General features: G+C 35.6%; 1 protein-coding gene across 7 annotated transcripts in view; it reads right to left on the bottom strand.

Annotated features, from left to right (window-relative positions):
• Window positions 1-19,442, bottom strand: part of FMN2 (formin 2) — a 155,518-nt gene that overhangs the window by 38,489 nt on the left and 97,587 nt on the right. For all 7 annotated transcript variants that reach the window (XM_030499644.1, XM_030499649.1, XM_030499648.1 and 4 more), the window contains 3 exons: window positions 18,142-18,201; window positions 17,820-17,940; window positions 8,276-8,368 (listed from right to left, as the gene is read on the bottom strand). In XM_030499644.1, coding sequence (XP_030355504.1) covers window positions 8,276-8,368; window positions 17,820-17,940; window positions 18,142-18,201 — 274 coding nt within the window. The remainder of the gene's footprint in view (window positions 1-8,275; window positions 8,369-17,819; window positions 17,941-18,141; window positions 18,202-19,442) is intronic.

Raw genomic sequence — 19,442 nt, 5'->3', positions numbered from 1 at the left:
TAAAAGCATTGAAACTTAAGCTTAAAATTGAATAAGCAATAATAGCAGGAATTTCATTAGGAAAAGACTCAAAGCGAACCACTTAATAAGAATGATGATGTGCAAATGTACTAGGTAAAAGTAGTCACAAAACAAGTTGGTTCCAATTCAGAAATCCAATTCCAAGTAGACCTTGCAGATCTACTCAAACAGAATTCAAATGCACTCTCAGAGGTTTTGTTCCACCAGAAAGTTTTGTTGTTGATTTGTGGTATGATCTTGACCCAGAGATTACTGTCTGTAGTCACGTCTGGCCTCAAACCCTGTTGCAAGTTAAGCTGTTTCTGCTGAACCAGTTTCAAAGGGCTATGAGTAAGAAGATGCACGAAACTGCCATCCCTTCTGATCTCCTCATCTCTCTTAAGGGAATATCACATCTTCTCAGGTAATTGAATACAGGAATACATCTGAGTAATCTCAGAGGGAAGGCATAGACAAGCAGATGAATCCTTTCATCTGCTTGTCTATGTCCTGAATCTTCAAGCTTTTTTCCTCTTTCTTAATTTAAAGTGTTAACCAGTATTTGTTTATAATTAGCTATGAATGTGCTTCCAGTATCTTTCAAGTGGAGCCAGTTGGCTTTTTTTTTGTTTGGGTTTGTTTTGGGGTTTTTTTTTGACAGATACAATGCCTTTTCAATGAGTCATTAGAGCTACGTTGCTATAGTTTTAAGAATTTCTATTTACACTTGTAAATGCTTGGAACAAAGATCCAAGTACCTTTGGATGGTTTATTATCAGGTACATTCATGCTAAGAAAGCTTTGCAAGAGAAGAAAGAAGGATTTCTTTGGGGAATCCTAGCAAGAATCTTACATCCTTCTGTATTTCCTATGACAAAGTCATAGAAGGTTGAGAGCATGAAGAATACCCACTCACTCTCCCACATTTTCTAAGATTTTCATACATACATGAAGTAGAACAATTTAAATACTTCATTCTGGCCCCAGTTTATTGCAGATAACTGGGGATAGAGCATCTAGTATGCTGGACATTTTCCCAATTATGTTATTCCATTTTTTTCAACACCCATGGTAAGTTAAGCACATAAAAATTTATACTGATTCCAACCAATTGCACTTTCACAATGATTTTACACTTTCACACAACAGGAACAACTCAAATTATATGATAGTTCTATAGATTATGACCAGGATCTATGGAACCACAGCTTAAACTCTCAGTGAATACATGAGCACTGAAAATTGATCTTTGTTGAAAGTTAAAAGAAAAAAAAATTAACAACAAACCCTGTAAAAGGAGACTGACTTCAAATTAATAACTACATTAATTACTAACAACAAAAAAATCTCAGCGCAAGTCCTATCTACCCCTCATACATGTTGTGTTTCAAGATGTGAACTCTCTCCACAGTTTGCTGTTTGTGATCTCTTTTAATTCATCTTAGGCAGTAGTCTGGTAAAAAGATAGGAAGGTTTTGCCTCAGTCTTCACCAGGAAGTGCTCCAGCCACAGTCACAGAAATCAAAGGCAGGGACTGAGAGAATGAAGAACCACTCACTGTAGGAGAAAATCAGGCTTGAGACCAAGGAAGCTGAAGGTGCAGAAATCCATGGGATCTGATGAGATGCATCTGCAAGTCTTGAGGGAACTGGTGGATGAAGTGTCTCTAAATTAGAGAGGCATGGATTTGATGGATGGACCACCCAGTGAATAAGGAATTGGCTGGATGGTCATAGTCAGAGATTTGTGATCAATGGCTTGATGTCTAAGTGGAGATCAGTGATTAGGGGTGTTCCTCAGGGGTCAGTACCAGGACTAGCGACATTTAACATCTTTGTTGGTGACATGGACAGTGGGATTGAGAGCACATTCAGCAGATCTGCCGATGGCACCAAGCTGTGTGGTGCAGTCTACATGCTGGAGGGAAGGGATACCATCCAGAGGGATCTGGACAGGCTTGAGAGGTGAGCCAATGCCAACCTCATGAAGTTTAACAAGGCCAAGTACAAAGTCCTACACCTGGATTGGGGCAATCTCAAATACAAATAACAGGGCAGAGAATGGATTGAGAGCAGCCCTGAGGAGAAGGACTTGGGGGGTGTTTGTTGATAAGAAGCTCAACATGACCTGTCACTTTGCACTTGCAGCCCACAAGGCCAGCTGTCTCCTGGGCTTCATCAAAAGGAGTGTGACTAGCAGGTCAAAGGAGATGATTTTCCCCCCTCTACTCAGCTCTCATGAGACCGCACCTGGACTACTTCATCCAGCCCCCATCACAAGAGAGAGGTGGACCTGTTTAAGCAAGTCCAGAGGAGTGCCATGAAGATGATCCAAGGGCTGGAGCACCTCTCCTATAAAGACAGGCCCAGCAACTTGGGGTTGCTGAGCCTGGAGAAGAGAAGGCTTCGGGAACACCTTTCAGCAGCCTTCCAGGCCCCTAAAGGGGGCTTACAAGAAAGCTGGAGAGCGACTTCTTACAAGGGCATGTAGGATAGGACAAGGGGTAACAGCTTGAAACTGAAAGAGGAGAGATTTAGATTAGATGTTAGGAAGAAATTCTTTACTATGAGAGTGGTAAGGCACTGGAACAGGCTGTCCAGAGAACTTGTGGATGTCCCACGTGCATTTATTCAGAATATTTTAAGGTGGATGACTTGTATCATGCTATTGTGACACTCAGGCACTGATCTGTTCCCAAGTGATGCCGAAATACTTTTCTTACTCTACCACTCCTGTGTGGTCTGCAATCATTGTATTAATGCCTGCAAAAATGATTAAATGAGGTCCTGTGCCAAAGGCACAAAAAGCTGCCAGCCCCAGTCTAAAGGTTTGGCCTTTCATGGACTTTGAAGTGAGGTGAGGCTAATTCAGTGAAGCCTGTTTAGTGTTACAAATACAACACAATCTGAATTAGGATTTTTATGTAACAACGCACACCGGTGGAGGTGCTGACATCTGAGGTAGGGACAAGTTTATACAATACTGACATTAAACTATTTATTAGCATTAAGATGTCATTGTGAGATTAAAAAAATACTTTCAGCACTCAACAAGTTTTAAAATGTCTTTCAATAATCCAGCAAAAAGAATGCTAACATAAAAATGTAAACAATCATGGAATTGTTTAAGTGTGAATTCCTGCATCTTTTGTTCTAGTAACTTTTATGTTGTTCACTTTTCATATCTTTCCAACATTTTCTTATAAAGTAATAAAAAAACCTAAAAAATCTTAGTAATGAGAAAATTTTTGTTATGGTAATAATAATATTTAAAATAAGTGTTTCCACATAAGTTTACCAACAACCAACCCCTTAATGTTCTGTGCATTTTTTTAAAGAAAACAAAAACATTTATTCATATATATATTCCTAATGGTGTTTTAGTCATATTTTCCTCAAATTATTTTTAGAAAAAATATGAAGAGGTGCTATACTTTCCCTTATATTAATCATATTATAAAAACAACATTTGAAGAAAATGGAATCTGTAAAATCAATCATTCTGGGTTAGAAAACACAAGAATTAAGATTACCCTAGCAGCATTCATTTCGCAATCACCTACAGTATCTCTGGAGCCAGGAACTGAACCAGCCATCCAAGATTCAGTCTGATACTTTAGGCTCATTCACAATCCATCATTTGATGATGCACAGCCTTTTGCTGCTTGACCTAAAAGAACAAGTCACGGCCAACTTTCTGGTTGCAGCTACAGTGATAAACACAATACGCTTTGTGATTTATACATTCATTTACTAACAGTTTGGAAACTGGATTCCTGAATGCTCTTCCTGGCAAGAAAGGAAGATGGTTCCACACAGTTCACCCAAGAGGACAATTTTAGCATCTTTATTCTGCAAGATCATGAGAATGTGGGTCTGTATTTTTGGGTCCAGCAGAATGAAGCCTGGGGCTGGCATTCACTAACAAGAGCAGAACTGCAGAATTTGGCAAAATAAGACTAGAAGGAACCACAGGTTGTATGGTTACCTTGTACCCCCGAACTTACAATCATACTGGAATTATTCCCAATGTTTTTAGATGAACTAGCTAAACATCAGAGAGTTACATTTTTACTTCTACAAACAATGCATTCTAGTGCTTAAATTTCCTACACCATAATTCTGTTTCTAAAGTCTAAAACCAATTATGTTGGTTTGGCTTCTGAATATGATATCAAATTACTTGCTAAGCTTTGAAGCCTGTGACATTTGCATAATTTATAGAATCTCAATGGAAAAGCTATGATTCCAATATATTGCCTCTTCCTAGTCCCAAACCAGACTTATTTTTCTGAGGGAGTGACGGTTGCTGCCTCATGTCATAAATTTCCTGCCTTATCAAGCTGACAAGACTGCACAGCCTGACTGAAGTGGCCCAACAGCAAACACCCAAAGACTGCTTTTCACTGAAGAGTTAACTGCAGTTAAGACCAAGGAACTGAGACTCATTTGAGGTTTATGCACACACAATTCTTTCAACATGAGCTGGCTATCCTATCAAATGGGGACAAGGTTAGAGGATTACTAACTGCTAATGAAATTCCTCTATAAAATGCATGATGATTAGCACCCTCAGTATTTCCCCACGTCCCATGTGTCAGACATTTCCTCCAGGAAAAGAAATTATTTCTGAAGCTTTCTAAACTGGTGGATGTGATCTCTGATGTCTTTGTGTCCCTATCTACCCACAACCACATATGAAACAAAGGAGACAAGGCTCCCAAATAGTGCTTTTCTTCACAATTTATCTTATTCAAATTGTGATAACTTGCAAGGAATAACTCAAGTAACAGAAAACTTCAGGGAATAGATACCTTATACTGGGGAGATGCAAACAGTACTTTTTAAATTCCTACACTTCAATCTGAATAACCTTTCTTTGGAAAAGGACTATTGTTCTACTAAGTTTCATACTTATATTTTATATCACTCCAACATTGGAAACCCTTAAAGAAATGGTTAGAAATATGTAACAAACAAAACAATTTTTTAAAACCTTGTATTTTATGAAAATTTTTCTTTAATCTCCTTTTTTGAAGTAGCTCTTTTGTTTTTTTAAACCCAGTGGCTATGGAGAATTTTGGGGAAAAAAAAAAATCTTAACATTTGCGAAAATTAAAGGACCACATTATCTACTTTGTGACTGATGAATTGCAGCATATGGACCCAAAAAGAGGATGGAAAACATGGGTGAACAGAGACAATTGTGTTGGAGGTTTTGAGGCAAATAAACCCTCAGAAATGAAATGCATAGGATCAAGCATGCTTGTAAATATCTGCTAAGCTGGTGTAGGTAGTTGGAGTCAAGTTGAATGATCATTTTAATAATGACCCTGCAGTCCATCAGAAAAAGGACTGGCATTCTTCCACTAATTTGCATATTTTAATGAATATGCTAATTATTTAGCCTACTGGCTAGGCTGGCAAGGCAAATGCAAAACAGCCTCAGTCACGTATATCACTAGCATTTTCATCTAAAACATTACAACTGAACAAATTCTTGCCTCTTCCCCTTCTTTACCCTTCAAATTAAATACTCCTTACAAGTAAGCTAGTAATACAGAAGCTTTTTTTTGTCTCTGATGAATCTAATAAAAGTGTTAATGTTAAAAAAGGGGTTTTATTAATACATCAATTGTAACAAACAGCTAGACTAGTTACAGTAATTTAATTCAAAGTTTTATAACTGTGCTAGGCAGCAACTATTCTTGTAAAGCAGTGCCTTTCTAACCCCTTGCCAAGGATATTTAATTTGATGTCCAAGTTCTCTTGCCTACGGGAAAACCATTTTCCATTTTAGCTGCTAGCAACAAGTAGAAGTGAATATGCTGTAAATAACTAGCTACTTTGAACTTCTGGGTCCCTTTATGGACACAAGCTATCTACTCCAAAAGGCATCATATAAACATGCCAAATTATTCAACCCTATGAAAAATGCTTTTCATCTGAATTGTAAATTAAAACTTTTTCTGACTTTAGAGAAACTGGAACCTGAAAAGATAAAAACTTAAAGCTTGATTTTTCTTTGCTCAGAGCATATGTTATATAAACAGAAATCCCCAAAAGGTGCCAAGAATTGTCCCTCTGTTTTTCTAAATGATCATGTGCGCAGTCTAGCTGAAAAGACTCATCGATTATGTCTACATAAACAACAAAAGCCCTTAGAAAAAATATCTAGATCAAAAGCCTGTCAAACACTGAACAGGAAAGAGAAATCCTGCTTTAAACATGGCCTCTTTCAAGTCTGAATTCAATCCCATGAAGTAAAAACAAAGGATTTCATAATGAAAGGTATTTAAAATTACTTTATTTTTGGAACTTAACCAGGGATTCTTTTCTCCTATATGTTAACCTTTATCTTTCTTACACTGGGAAAGAATTCTGCAAAATGGGCCTTACAGTTTTAAATAAATGTAGAAATTGTTCAGTCACAGTCCACTGTGCTCACAATACACATTTCCAATTATTTTCAGTAAAATGCAACAGGGATATTTTTCCTGACATTGTGGGTTTCTCCTTTTGTCAATCACCTGACAGTATTCACTGTTAAAATGGGAACACAGTAAAGTTCTTAATAGCCGAGATGCATGTCTTTTCTTTTTCCCTCTTTTTTCTCACTTTTCCTAAAATACAGTCACATAATCAAGAAAGGAAATCCCATATCTTTGAAAAACAGAACTGATTACTATATAGCTTATATACAATTATGCTTTGGAGTAATAGTCAGAATCAGGAAGCAATCTAAAGTATACATTCAGATACTTCTAAAAGTATGTTTTCTAAAAGAAGTGAAAGACATTCAGCAGATGAAATCTGATGAAATATAATCCTCATGTATTTCTTGCTGTTAATTAAGGTTAATATGCAAACATATAGCATGATTTTCAGTATAACTAGTGATGTCTGATTGATTTGTAATTTGTGATTGTCTTCTATCTCTATATATAAATAATAATATAAACCCAACTTAAAACACTTGCTACATGTTTAATCATGCCACTACTGTAACATTTATATGTCATGTACATAATCATAATTTAGTTTTAAATTACATCATACCTACTATTGTTGGTGACGACATCCAGTTTACCAGGTTTGGCTAATAGACATTTGTCTTAGAAAACATCAATTCACATTTGATGGTTCAAAATAGTTGTTTTGCTCAATTTATTCATTGTAATTGAGAGTCCTGTAGCATGGATTGGTATATACTAGAAATATGTACTTCACTTCCTACAATATTCGGATAGATGGTCATGGATATTCTAACCACGAAGAGATTCATGGATATTCTACCCAACAAGAGATTAATGCATATCTGAGTGGCCTCTCAAACATAACATACATTCAGTTAATAATGATTTCTATACCTGATAGCTCATTATCACAGGTCTAGGCTAAAAAACATCTCCATTAAATCAGCACTAGCAATTAATTTTTCACATAACTTACCTGTTCAGGAGACAACAGGAGTGTCTTATATTATAAAACGCAACATCAAAGCAGAAGGAGCATCAAAGTGGCCAAGAAAATTAAAATTACATTGGTGTACACGAGGCCATTGTCAACCTGATGCATTGTATTCTGACTTGTATTAAAAAATGATTTGATCAATACAACATATACTCGTTCAGAGTAGTATTTGAGGAGATGCTCTGATATTGCACTAGTCAAAAATTAAAGTTATCCATACCTCCTATAGTCTTGCACAAGGAGGGTCTATTAAAGCACTGAAAGCATAGTCTCATTTTTAAAGTGTCTTCCTTCTAGCACTCAGGATGCTAGTTCATCATGCGTATTTCTAATCTATTTTCTCTTGCAGTGTTTTCCACTAATCACATCCAAGTATTTCATATGGATTTGCCTTATATCTGGAAAACCTTTAACTACTTCTGCTATGCTTACTCCATGGTTTTGGGACATAAAAAAGAATCATCTCTTTGGAAAGAAGTTAATGAAACAGATCCAGCTTTAATAATTTTTCAAGGAACAAAGGTTGTAAAATTGTTTTCTAATGGAATGTTGAATTTATCAGAAGATCACACACTCAAGCCAATAGCATTTGTCTTTGCTGTCATGCAAAACAAAGTGACTCACCTACACTACAACAGAATCATTCCGCAAATCTTTTAGAACTGTGTGGCATCTGATTAAACTAATCCACATCTTTCTATGATGCCAAAATAAACAGTCCCTTTCCCACAATGTATAAACATTGTTCCCCCAACTTTCCTTTGAAATGTCATGAAAAGGTTAAGTGACGTTTCATTATTTACCTTGACTAATGAATTGCTCCATGCTGTCTTTGAAAGGCTGGAGGTGCTCTTCTAGTGATAGCTGATAAACTTTTGCTGCTTCTGTCTCACATACTGAAATTGAAGTAACAGATTAGATTAGGATGACACATCATAGTATAGGATCTGCATACTCTAATAAAAGACACAAATTAATGCATAGCCAGTGAAACCGCTGGAATGTGCACCTCAAATGCACTACTTCAAGTACAAATACTATGATAATATGTTCAGGAATAGTTATGTTCCTAGTCAAATATTTTTGACCAAAATATACAGATAACTTACGGGCAGTGTTTAGATTAGTAGTAGCAAAAATTAACAAAAGTATTCAATTGTATTGAAGGTGAAAGACAAATTTAAGGAGCTGAAATGTACAGGGGTCCAAACAACCATGAGTTTTTCTTAGAGTGCATGATAGACAAACTTACGGTGTATGATAGACAAAAAAAAAAAAACCAACAGAGAAGCTCTGTACTATTCTGCAAAAAATAAAACATTATTCTGCATCACATTCTGATGGTGACATATAGAATTTCTATTATCCTTTTCTCTTATTCAGAAATAAGAGGCAGAACCTACAATAACATTTCATATCACTGAAATTCCATACCTTTTTCCAGAATATGGATAACATATTCTTCACAGCACTACAACATCATACTCTCTTGAATTAATGTCTGCAGCTCACAATGAACTCCCGATCTCTCAGCTGATTTCAGAGACGTATAGATCTTATGAAGATATATACCCACCAAAAATCTTAGCCTACACCCATGCCAATAGCCTGAAGCAGTCCCTTTTCAAAGTCTATAAGGAAATGCAGGGGTAGACTATACTTTATATTCAACTTGCTATGGAAAAGAAAAACATATAATATTGTCAGAAAGAAATGTGTGTTCTTTAACCATTCAGATACTGGAAATTCTTCCCTGGTTGATTTGTTTGTGAGGTGGGGGAGCAGGAGTGCAGTTAATGATATTTTTCTTTTTCCAGTTTTTTGTAGAGTGTTTTTTTTGTTGTTGTTCGTTCCTTCCCTCCCCCTGTTAAAAGACTAAAATAAGTGATGATCAGCAGAAAAACAGTTCAGGTCCATTTTTGAGCCCTCTTCCTATTCTTGCAAATGATGTCTAAGTCATTTAAAAACCAAAAGAAAACACAGGCAAAAATCCCTTTCTCTTGTTTTACAGAAAGTAGGGTATCATATGTAGCATCCAGCCTTTAAAAATAGGTCAAATTCTGTCATTATGACCATACTAATATCAGCGCTATGATGCTTAAAACAAACTAGTTCATCATATGCTTTCTTCGTTAGAGAATTAACAGGCCTGTGAACTCTTCCTAAGTTTCACAGTTCTCCAGAGCACCAAGACTGGAATTGTGTCCTTGCAGAACCTGTTGAATACGGCACTCATTTATCATGTTCTTTAATTTGTCAGTAGAGTATAAAACCCCACTATTTGCATGAGATAGAGGCTGAATAAATGTTTGTGTTAGAAGAGTATTTAATAACTTCTAAGCAATGTGGAGGTGAAAAAAAAAAAAACCCAAAAAAACACCACCCTAAAAAAATCCCAAAACAAACCAACAAAAAACCAACTCCCCCCCACAAAAAACCCACACAAAAAAACCCCCAACCAAAACCAGAAACAAACAAAACCAACACCCAAAACAAACAAACAAAACCTCAACCCCCCAAAACCCAGCTATGTAAGAATACCAAGTCTTCTATGTTTGATTTTTTCCCCTCAGCTTCATTTCTCAAACAAATTTCTCTCCACGAAACAGCCCACCTAAATATCACAGATATCAAAGGAATAGGTTGGCAAAGGGGATCTGCTGTGATGAGTTTGTAAAAGTTTTGTCTGAAACAAAAGCTTGTATCTTTTTTGATAACAGATTTAAAATTTGCTCTGATATCCCTATTCTTACAGGTTCAGTTATTCTCTCATCTTGGGGGATGTGCACACAACTGAAAAACTTAGACAAAGCTATTGTATTCCTAATCTTAGTTTACTTTAAGCAGATTGAAAATTTTCTCATAATGAAAGATCTGAAAGGTATTCAAAGCATCACAAATGAGTTATGCAGGCAGCCACAAAAGCCAAGCGCTAGGTAGAAGCTTATTTCAACATGGAATTGCCTGAACAGGAATAATGAAAGAGGAAAACTTGCAGCAAGGTGAAGGTTTCAGTTCCCCGTAGTCCTGAATACCCAGTCTTCATGCACTGATCTTCCACCTTTAAAAGATCTCATATCCTAAGCAGAAGTTGGAGTGGGCAGATACACCTCTTCTCCAACCCTCTAAATCAACTTAAACATATAAACAATATCTCAACAATGGAGAAGACCAATAGGCCATCTAATTTAATCTCCTCTCTAATATATGCTGCAGAGGACTGTATATGATTTTCCAGAGAAGCAATGGATTCTTGCGGGAGCACCTTCTAAATTTTGGGCAATTCAAACTGGTAGCTTTCTGCCCATATCTCTCAAAGACTCCTGATCTGGAATTTGATGTGAAAATGTGTGTCTGAAACCAATTTAGAGATTTAAAAAAAAAAAAAAAAAAGAAAAAAAAAAAAAAAAAAAAGGAAAAATTTAATTCCAGGTATATCCAGTATCTCAAGAATCTTATCTCATTCTCTATTTCTATATTAAAATACAATTAATTGCTATTTTCCAAGCTACTGTGTTAGCTTTCATATTCTTTTTTTTTTTTTTTTTTTAATTTTAGGTCAATATGTTGGAACTGTATATGGTTTCACAACAGCCAGTTGATTAAAAGACATCCATACAGAAAACAAAAAGAAAAGTCACAAAATGTTATGTGCATTGTACTAACACTTTAAGTAAACAATTCTGGTAACTGATCCAAAGTGCACTCAGCCTCATTATCAAAAATAGTTGCTTTTCTTTTTTGAAAAAGAGAAAAAAAAAGTGTTTTCAAGATTCAGAATATCTTTTTACTGCATGTTTTCCGTCTAGTTCTGTTGGATACTAAATTCTAGCTCTTGGGAACACATATCTCTTCTGAGCCCAAAATATGTCTCTGAACAAAATGTGTGAGCAGATGATCAGCTGCTCCCCAGGCTTACTGTGTTGCCTTTAGGCGGGATAATAATGGGCAGCATAATTTTTCTTTCAACACCCTCCAAACATAATACCAAAAACAACAAGCAAAAAAACCCAAACAAACCAACCACCAAAACACTGGCAATTATCTTGTGTGAGTAATTAACAGGTCCATTAGGCTGTTTTGATTTACCACTTCTGAAACCACATACTTATCTATAGAAGCCCTACAGAATTTACGTGGATTTTCAAGACTGTTGAAGGTACTCAAAAGCGCAAGCTGTGACTGTTTGTTTTTAAATCTTTAAGGAAGTTTTGAAATTATGTCCTTAATTCTTAGAGGTTCTGAGTACTCAGACTCCCACAGAAGATGTGCTTGTGTCCTACTTTCTTGAAAAGTATATAGAATCATAGAATAGTTAGGGTTGGAAAGGACCTTAAGATCATCTAGTTCCAACACCTCCGCCATGGACAGGGAATAGAATCATAGAATAGTTAGGGTTGGAAGGGACCTTAAGATCATCTAAAGCATATAACAGCATAACCTCTGTTTTCACAACTTCCTCAGTGCTTTCTGGCTTCCTTACAACTGCAATCTGTGACTTTAAAAGAAAGCTTAGACTTTACCTAAAGGAAACAATACCGGCCTCATCAAAAGACAAGCTCTGATGAACTCAGCCACAAGTACAGAAAGAGCTCTTAATTTTCCTTTATTTTTTTTTTTTTTGGAATTGTAAAGACTTACACTAAGGACTGCTGAGTCTTCAAGGTCTTCCATAGACAGCTCCTTGTTTGGAGTTTTAAGGACAGTAAAATATGACTCACAGATTGACTGAAAGCCTGGCTTTAGTTTACATCTGGTTTAGGTTTAGGAGTCTGCATGCTGCATAACTGGGGCAATTAACCCCTTCAGTGAGAGCTGAACAAACAACTAGAATTTGTGGATGCACAACTGTTAATGAATAGGTAAAAGTAAAGAATTAGTTAAAACAATAGCTGTTTCTGTAATGATAGAGTGTACAGGTAACTGTAGGATTGACCAAACCCACTAATGTTTCTATACTGTTTTGTTAATAATTACCTTGAGAGACTGGACATTTTATTATAAAAGACTGAAGGCATCTTTTTGTCAAAATACGGATCTGTGGATTGTATAAGAAAAATAAAAGATCTATTTCTTAATCATGAAAAACCTTCACTCCCATTTATATAAAAACTATTGACAGAGATTAACAAACACAGACATTTCAAAGTATCTTAAAGAAGAAAGTTTTTTATGAGATAATTAAGTCAAACTCTCCAAGAATATAATTTTTCTCCATCTCAGTTCTCTTCCCTCTAGCTCCCCGCCTTCTTCTCTTGAAACAACTTGGATTACCAAGATAGAAGCACATTAAAAAAATATTAGTTTTTTGGGAAACCTCTTAGGATGGACTTAATTTCATCAAACTTCAGGTATTTAAAAGATAGACCACCAGACTAGACTCAAGACCTTTCCTTAGCACTCAATTTTAAGAGAGGACAATTTTAGCAGAGTAGTCCCTTCCTTTTCTGTCATCATTAGTGGGACCCTAAATGGCTTAGGCTGCTTAACTTTGTTAATTGAAGCTTAAATTAATACCCCTCCTGTTCCTGATCAAGAAGTGGCACTGAAATGCTGCCAAAGTCTTAGCCCCACCATCAGAACTGCGATGGAACCAGATAGTCCCGTGAATATAAAAAGATATGAGGATGTATACATGTGTGAGAGAGGGAATGATGTGCAAATAGAATTGTGCATTTTTTTTTTTTAAGCCTGCAAACACTAACATTACCAATGAAAGAATTAACAGTGGCTGCAGTCTTGTTCTGCTAAGTAATCCATGCACCCCAGAGGTTGCCACGAAGAGGAAAATTCCATCTCAAACTACACATCAACTGCACTTCCAGGGTTGGGCCCTTTTCTCGGTGTTGGGGACAATAATTACCAAGGCAAGAGGAATGATTTGTCAAAAGCTAAATAGTTATAACTGTATAAGAAAAAATGGTCAGGTGGTCAAAGCATAGCATGCCTACTACTATCCCATCTCACTCACACCACCCCAAATACAACTTTTAAAAGTCTTTCTATTGCACAATATGGTACTTCCAATGCTCTGATTCACAGCAGGTGTTAAACCAGAGAGCACATACCAACTCTACAACCAGCAGATCTAAGCTGACTGGATAATTTTAGGTGACTGTAAGAAGCACAGAAAAATAGGAAATGCGTATATTTCCAAGTTACTGTGGGGCTTTTCTTGGAACATACTTTTTAAAATGTTCTGCAAGTGCTTAACACATAAACATTCTCAGTCACATTTATTCCATATCACAGACATGTACTGGGCCACACAACCTAGTTTCTTATTGATGGAGGCTTTTCAATTAGTTGCAAACACTCATAGTAGGAAAAGAAAGCATCAGTACAAAAATAATAATTATCATAATCATCACTTGTAATTAGCTTTCAAAGATATTAAATATGACAACATTATAACATATAAACAAGTACTGATTTCAACTTCATTTTATAGCAGTCTGCATTATATGGTTTTCATCTCTTCAGCATTCTACTAGTTGGATTTATTTTCTGCCTGACATTGTTTTTAATTCCCTCTTAGCTGAGCTTCAGTGAAAGTTTTGCCACAAATGACAACTGATGAATTAGTTTTTGATTTGCAAGAATAAACTTACTATTGTAAAGCTAAAATGTTCATGTGTAGCCAAAGAACAGCTTCTAAACAGTTTGAACTTGCCATAGTGCTTCATAAATACTATAACTCTCACTGCCTAGTTCTTTCCTAAACTAAATACATGTCTTGAAGAACTTCATGGGCCACAAATACAACATTTTCCTACACCACAATTGTACCTCCAGAGAGTGTCAGAGCAGGGAACATTAAAACTTGATTCAATATATGTTTTCCACATCTTTCTGCCCCACCTTTAGCATTCTGAAGTGTCTAAAAAAACATACTAATAGATATACAACACAGGTCCTAATCAGTGAGAGTCACGCAGTGCTCTGCTGACCCTGGATGCCCAATTTTCTTTACATGGCGAGTTGATTTAAGTCATGTGGCAAGTGCTAAAGTTTCTTCTGTGGAATGACATTGGAACAGAAGTCACTGCTTGGCATGACTGCATCAAGGAACGTTGCTGACAGCCAGGAGAGATCAAAAGCAGATCAAGTTGCTTAACAAAATAGATGTCACTGAAGTCAAAAAGGCTAAAGTGAGAATCCTGGAGAGCTGTGAAATCTGGAAGCAACAGATGGAGCCAAACTCGCTTGGTTTGTTAGTAAAAGGATATACCTGTTCTTTGGTTTTCTATCTTGGGAGGGGGTAGGGGGGTAAATCTAGTATATAGACTTTATCCAAGGGGTCTATATTATTAGGAAAAAAAACCAAAACCAAACCTGAACAATTTATAAGTTCAATATTACCTGGCTAGTGGTAGCTTCCACTAAAATATTAGGGATTTTTTTTTTTTTTAATAAAAAAAAAAATTGTTAATTTCTGTCTTATTAATCTTGGAACAGGCACACAGCACACTTTCTGAAAGTCTTTTGGACTTACACTTTAAAACTGAAATCTTAGAAGAGACTTTATTTTCTAACATGTACAAACTGCAAGGAATACAGTTCATAAAAAACAGAAAAGAACCCCGAGTCAAAAGGGAAGAAAGCACAGAAATGTGAACATCATGCACGCTTTTTCATTTAAAGCAATCAGCTTAACAACTCCTTTAATACAAACATAAGCCCAAGCTCAGAACTGTGAAAGAGCATGACAAAGGAATTATTTTACAGAACCATAAAGATTATTTTTATCTGCATGTCTCTGTATATGGTACTGACATATTTAGATGGAAAAATACAGCATTGCTAGAATGAACTGCTATTGTTACGGTTACAAAACTTTTTTTTTTTTTTTTTTAATAACAACCTTTGTCTTTTTCATGTTTTTTTTCCATAATTTTCCATAAAAATTCTTCTAAGATGAAGTTTACCTTTGAATAGTGATCATGGAAAGTTTTGTAAGACAGAAATAAAACATATTCAGAAGCTTTTGTTCCTGGGTGAACCACTACCCACTTCCCTCATTGTACTAAGCATGATCTCACTGTGTATGTTTTGAAGGTTATTTGAAACCAACATGGACAGAATACCCTTATACTGGTGGTACTGCCTGCATCAGTTATGTACAATTTTCAGTTTTTCCATGATAAAGAACAAAGCAAACACACACACCCCCCCATAAATGGCAAAATCCTCTCATGAAATCTTCTATCTAATTATTGATCAAAACAGGCCCAAGGTTACAGTCTGCATCTCAGTATAAAACTGAAATGCATATATAGACATCTATTTCTATGGCCTTAAAGTCAGTATTTCCCAGGAATACTCAATATTCATCTAGTCTCACTGACTTCAAAAGGAGAGCATCATATTTAGGATTTCTTCAGAATTTGCTCAGCATTTTATAGCTTTGTCCCTTCTCGGTCATTTAATGAGTCACTTGCTAACTAGTAACTCATAAGGTTCCAGATGCTCATTAGCAAATCTGGTAGTGTACTTAAACTAAATGTAGAGAAAACCCACTTTAAAGTCATTTACCCATTCAGCTAAAACTTTTACTCTGTTTAAGAAAGACTGTCATTAAACTTGGCTATTCTATTTCACTGAAAGCATTGCAACAATTAAGCTATTGGGATACCCAGAATTTTTAGTGAATGCTCTTGCAGTCCTAACATTTTTTAACACAAAATGTTTTTAGTTTAGGGTGACACTTTTCTTTGGAAAACAGAACCAACACAAAGTATTTTTGCATCGCTCAGGGATGATAAGAAGTCATGAATAAGATTACAGACTGGAATTGAAATTGTCACTTCATATCCAGGGGAGGATGCAGAAGGGAGCTGATACTGTCCCCCAAAAATTTGTAACAAAGGGAACAGAGAAAGAGTGATGGTGTCTGCAATTATTCTTCAGTTTCATTAACTACAGAACAGACCGACAACAGACACTGCAGCCTAAGGGCTGGATTGGAAGCACAGAAAGAATGCAACTGCAGTCTGATGGCAGAGCGAAGCGTGTAATTTCTATTTTTACAGAACCCCTGCTTTGATCACTGCACAGTGTAGATTTATTCTATAAAAGATTTATGTCTGTGCACAAATTTCAACCTTGATCTAAAAATACTTAACCTTTCATCAATATAAAAACATTTTTTGTGAACTTGCGAGGAATAACATCTGTGCACCCATGGATGTTCATAAACAAGCGCCTGAAAACAAGTCAGACCTAAGCAGCTTCTCTATGTGCAAGCTTGGAGATGAGCCCTCAGATTATCTGAAAGATGCAAGTATTGAAAGAAGCTTTCATGGCTGAATTGCAGGATTTTTGCCTCCTAGATTGTTTGGGGCAGCAAATGAATGGTGCTGCAGTTCACTCCTTAGTATCATAAAAGTGATCTTGATATAACTTTCAAAATTTATTTTAAACTTTTGGAGGTAATATTTAAAATATCCAAACAGAAAGCTTGATAGAGGCAAGAAGGAACATTTGGTAGCCATGTTATGTTTTTGTTTTAAGACAGATACTTGCATTCTAGTGTTCAGGAACGCATGTTTTACCAAACCATTCCTTGGTCTCTGAAAGCATGGCATTCAAAATCAGCTAGGCAACAGAAATATAAAGATATTTTCATTCCTTGGTTTGAATCCTTCTGTCCAAGATTTAGAATAATGGTACATAACTGGCCAGTCTAGCAGAGGCTTTTAACAAAAATATTAAAGATCATGATATTAGCTATCATTTGTGCAAACTACTCTGGCTTAACTTAAACTTAATGCTTTGTTCCCAGTGTTAATAAGGAATGTATTGTGTGATACATGTTCTTTAGCGAAGTCAAGCAAATACACCTTATTTTAAGCTTGCTGAGTTCATTTAAAAAAATAATTCCACCAGCAGGAGAAAAAATACTTCCTTTGCATATTTCTTTTTAACAAAGACATGTTATTTCAGCTGTCTTGAACAACATACCATATATATTATCTGCTAGGTGGTATCTGGACTTGAATATGGACCTTTTTGTCATGGACATCATCCAGCACTTAGCAATTCATTTTATAGTGAAAGACTGTTTAATTCTGTTTAAAATTTTCCTTTTTTTTTTTTTTTTAACAAAATATTTAACCTAACTGGTTTGATGACGTTTATTTTCATAACCTCTTCCAGATTACCTACTGAAAATTATGAATAATTGCTTAAATAGTCATGCAAAACCCAAAGAAATAAAATAGTAATTGAGATCTCAAACATACACAACTATTTTTACACTATCATCCAATTTCTTAAAATTATACAAACAATAACAGCAGGGATATGTTGTTAACACATATTTAGCACTTAATCTAGTTTCAGTACCTTTCAAATCTTTCTTCATTTTGCGGAGATCTTTTTGAAAGTCTTCAAACTTCATTTGTGAAGCCTGGAAGAGATCTTGTGGGTCTGGAAGAGGAAAGATGCACTGCTCTTTTCCAGCATCCTGACCAAAAAAAAAAAAAAAAAAAAAAGTGAAATGGAGAAAAGAACAATCACATGGTGTTCATTACTTTTTCTATTCTAAAATATATAAGTGAAAGCAATAAGAATGTTTTTTCACATTTTGTCATCTAAGCCAGAAGAAGGATGAATTTGGTAAGTCAATTTTTTTAAATTAACTTGAGCAAAATTAATTCCCACTCACCTGATCAAAATTACGCAAATAGTATGAGACAATGTAAGATAGAAGACTTCTGCTGTTGTCCTGTATAGAAGAGAATAAAGTTTGTTGTTACTGAAACTCACTGAAAAAAAAATAACCCAAACCGAATTCAGAAATGATCATTCAAGTAGGTGAAATGTTTAGTGTCAAGTATAGAAAAGTACTTTGCTGATTTGATGCCTTCACTAAAAAATAAAAATCAAACAAACAAAAAAACCCAAAACCCTGAAATATAATTTAATCGTTAAAGACAATATTAGAAAGATATGTTACAAGACGCCTCTAAGTCAATCCTGATTTTTGAAATTTATCTGATTGTAAAATGAAGCCTTATGTTACGAAATTTCTCCAGAAGGAAAAGAGAGATTGTTTCTGGGTTGACGTATGCAACTTCTTTCACAACATTCAGATCTTTTTATTAATCTATAACTATAACCAAAGCAAAGTTAAATTTAAAAGATTTTATTTCTAAATGAAATTTTGGGACTTTTGAGGGTCTTCGGGGGAACTTTCTCATTGTTACCCCTATGTAATCTCTGTAATGAAAATTCAGCAGAAAATCTTTGATTTAAATAGGATTTTTGACAGAATTAAATTTCAAATAGTTTCAAAAAACTATTTTTTTAAGGACTTTTCTGACTGATCGGCGGCAAATTAACTGAAGATGTACCTTCCATTTGCAAGGTTAATAATAGGGTTGTAATGTTTCCAGCAAATTATGTACTGAAGACCCTAGTCACCAACCCATATTAGTGTGTCTGAATGTTCTACTGAGCTGAGTTCCAAAACTGGTGATATATCTAGAGTCAACCAGAAGGTTCAGCTAAAATAAGCTCCTCTAAATACATCATGCTAAGGCTTCATTCACATCAACACTTCCTTGGCTTACCAAAGAAACCAGTATGCTGGAATGAAGTTCTTCCTGCCCTTTAAAGGCAAACGGCTGACATAGTCTCTAAACTCAGCATAAACAGGTTGCTTACATTACTTAACCCAGCAGTCAAAGCATGTTTATTTAGAGAGTGACCAAGCACAGAAACAAACTCTTCTCTTTCTGCCACTTTCAGAATAGCAGATCTTGACCGTGACTCACTAGTTATAGCAGTAATTCTTGAGACTTTAAATTGGCCTTAAATCTTTCTCATAACACTGTCCACATTCAGATGAGTCTTTCATTATAGCCATAGACACTTGAAGTTTATTGTTTCCTTGCAAACGAAAGCAGACATTTGAATAAAACTCCAATCTGAATAACCAAAGCCAAAAAAGTGCTGGTAACACAC

The sequence above is a fragment of the Strigops habroptila genome, chromosome 10 (genome assembly GCF_004027225.2).
Source record: "Strigops habroptila isolate Jane chromosome 10, bStrHab1.2.pri, whole genome shotgun sequence".
NCBI lineage: Eukaryota > Metazoa > Chordata > Aves > Psittaciformes > Psittacidae > Strigops > Strigops habroptila.
Note: the sequence above shows the minus strand (reverse complement) of the source record. Positions and strands in the feature narration are given on the sequence as shown.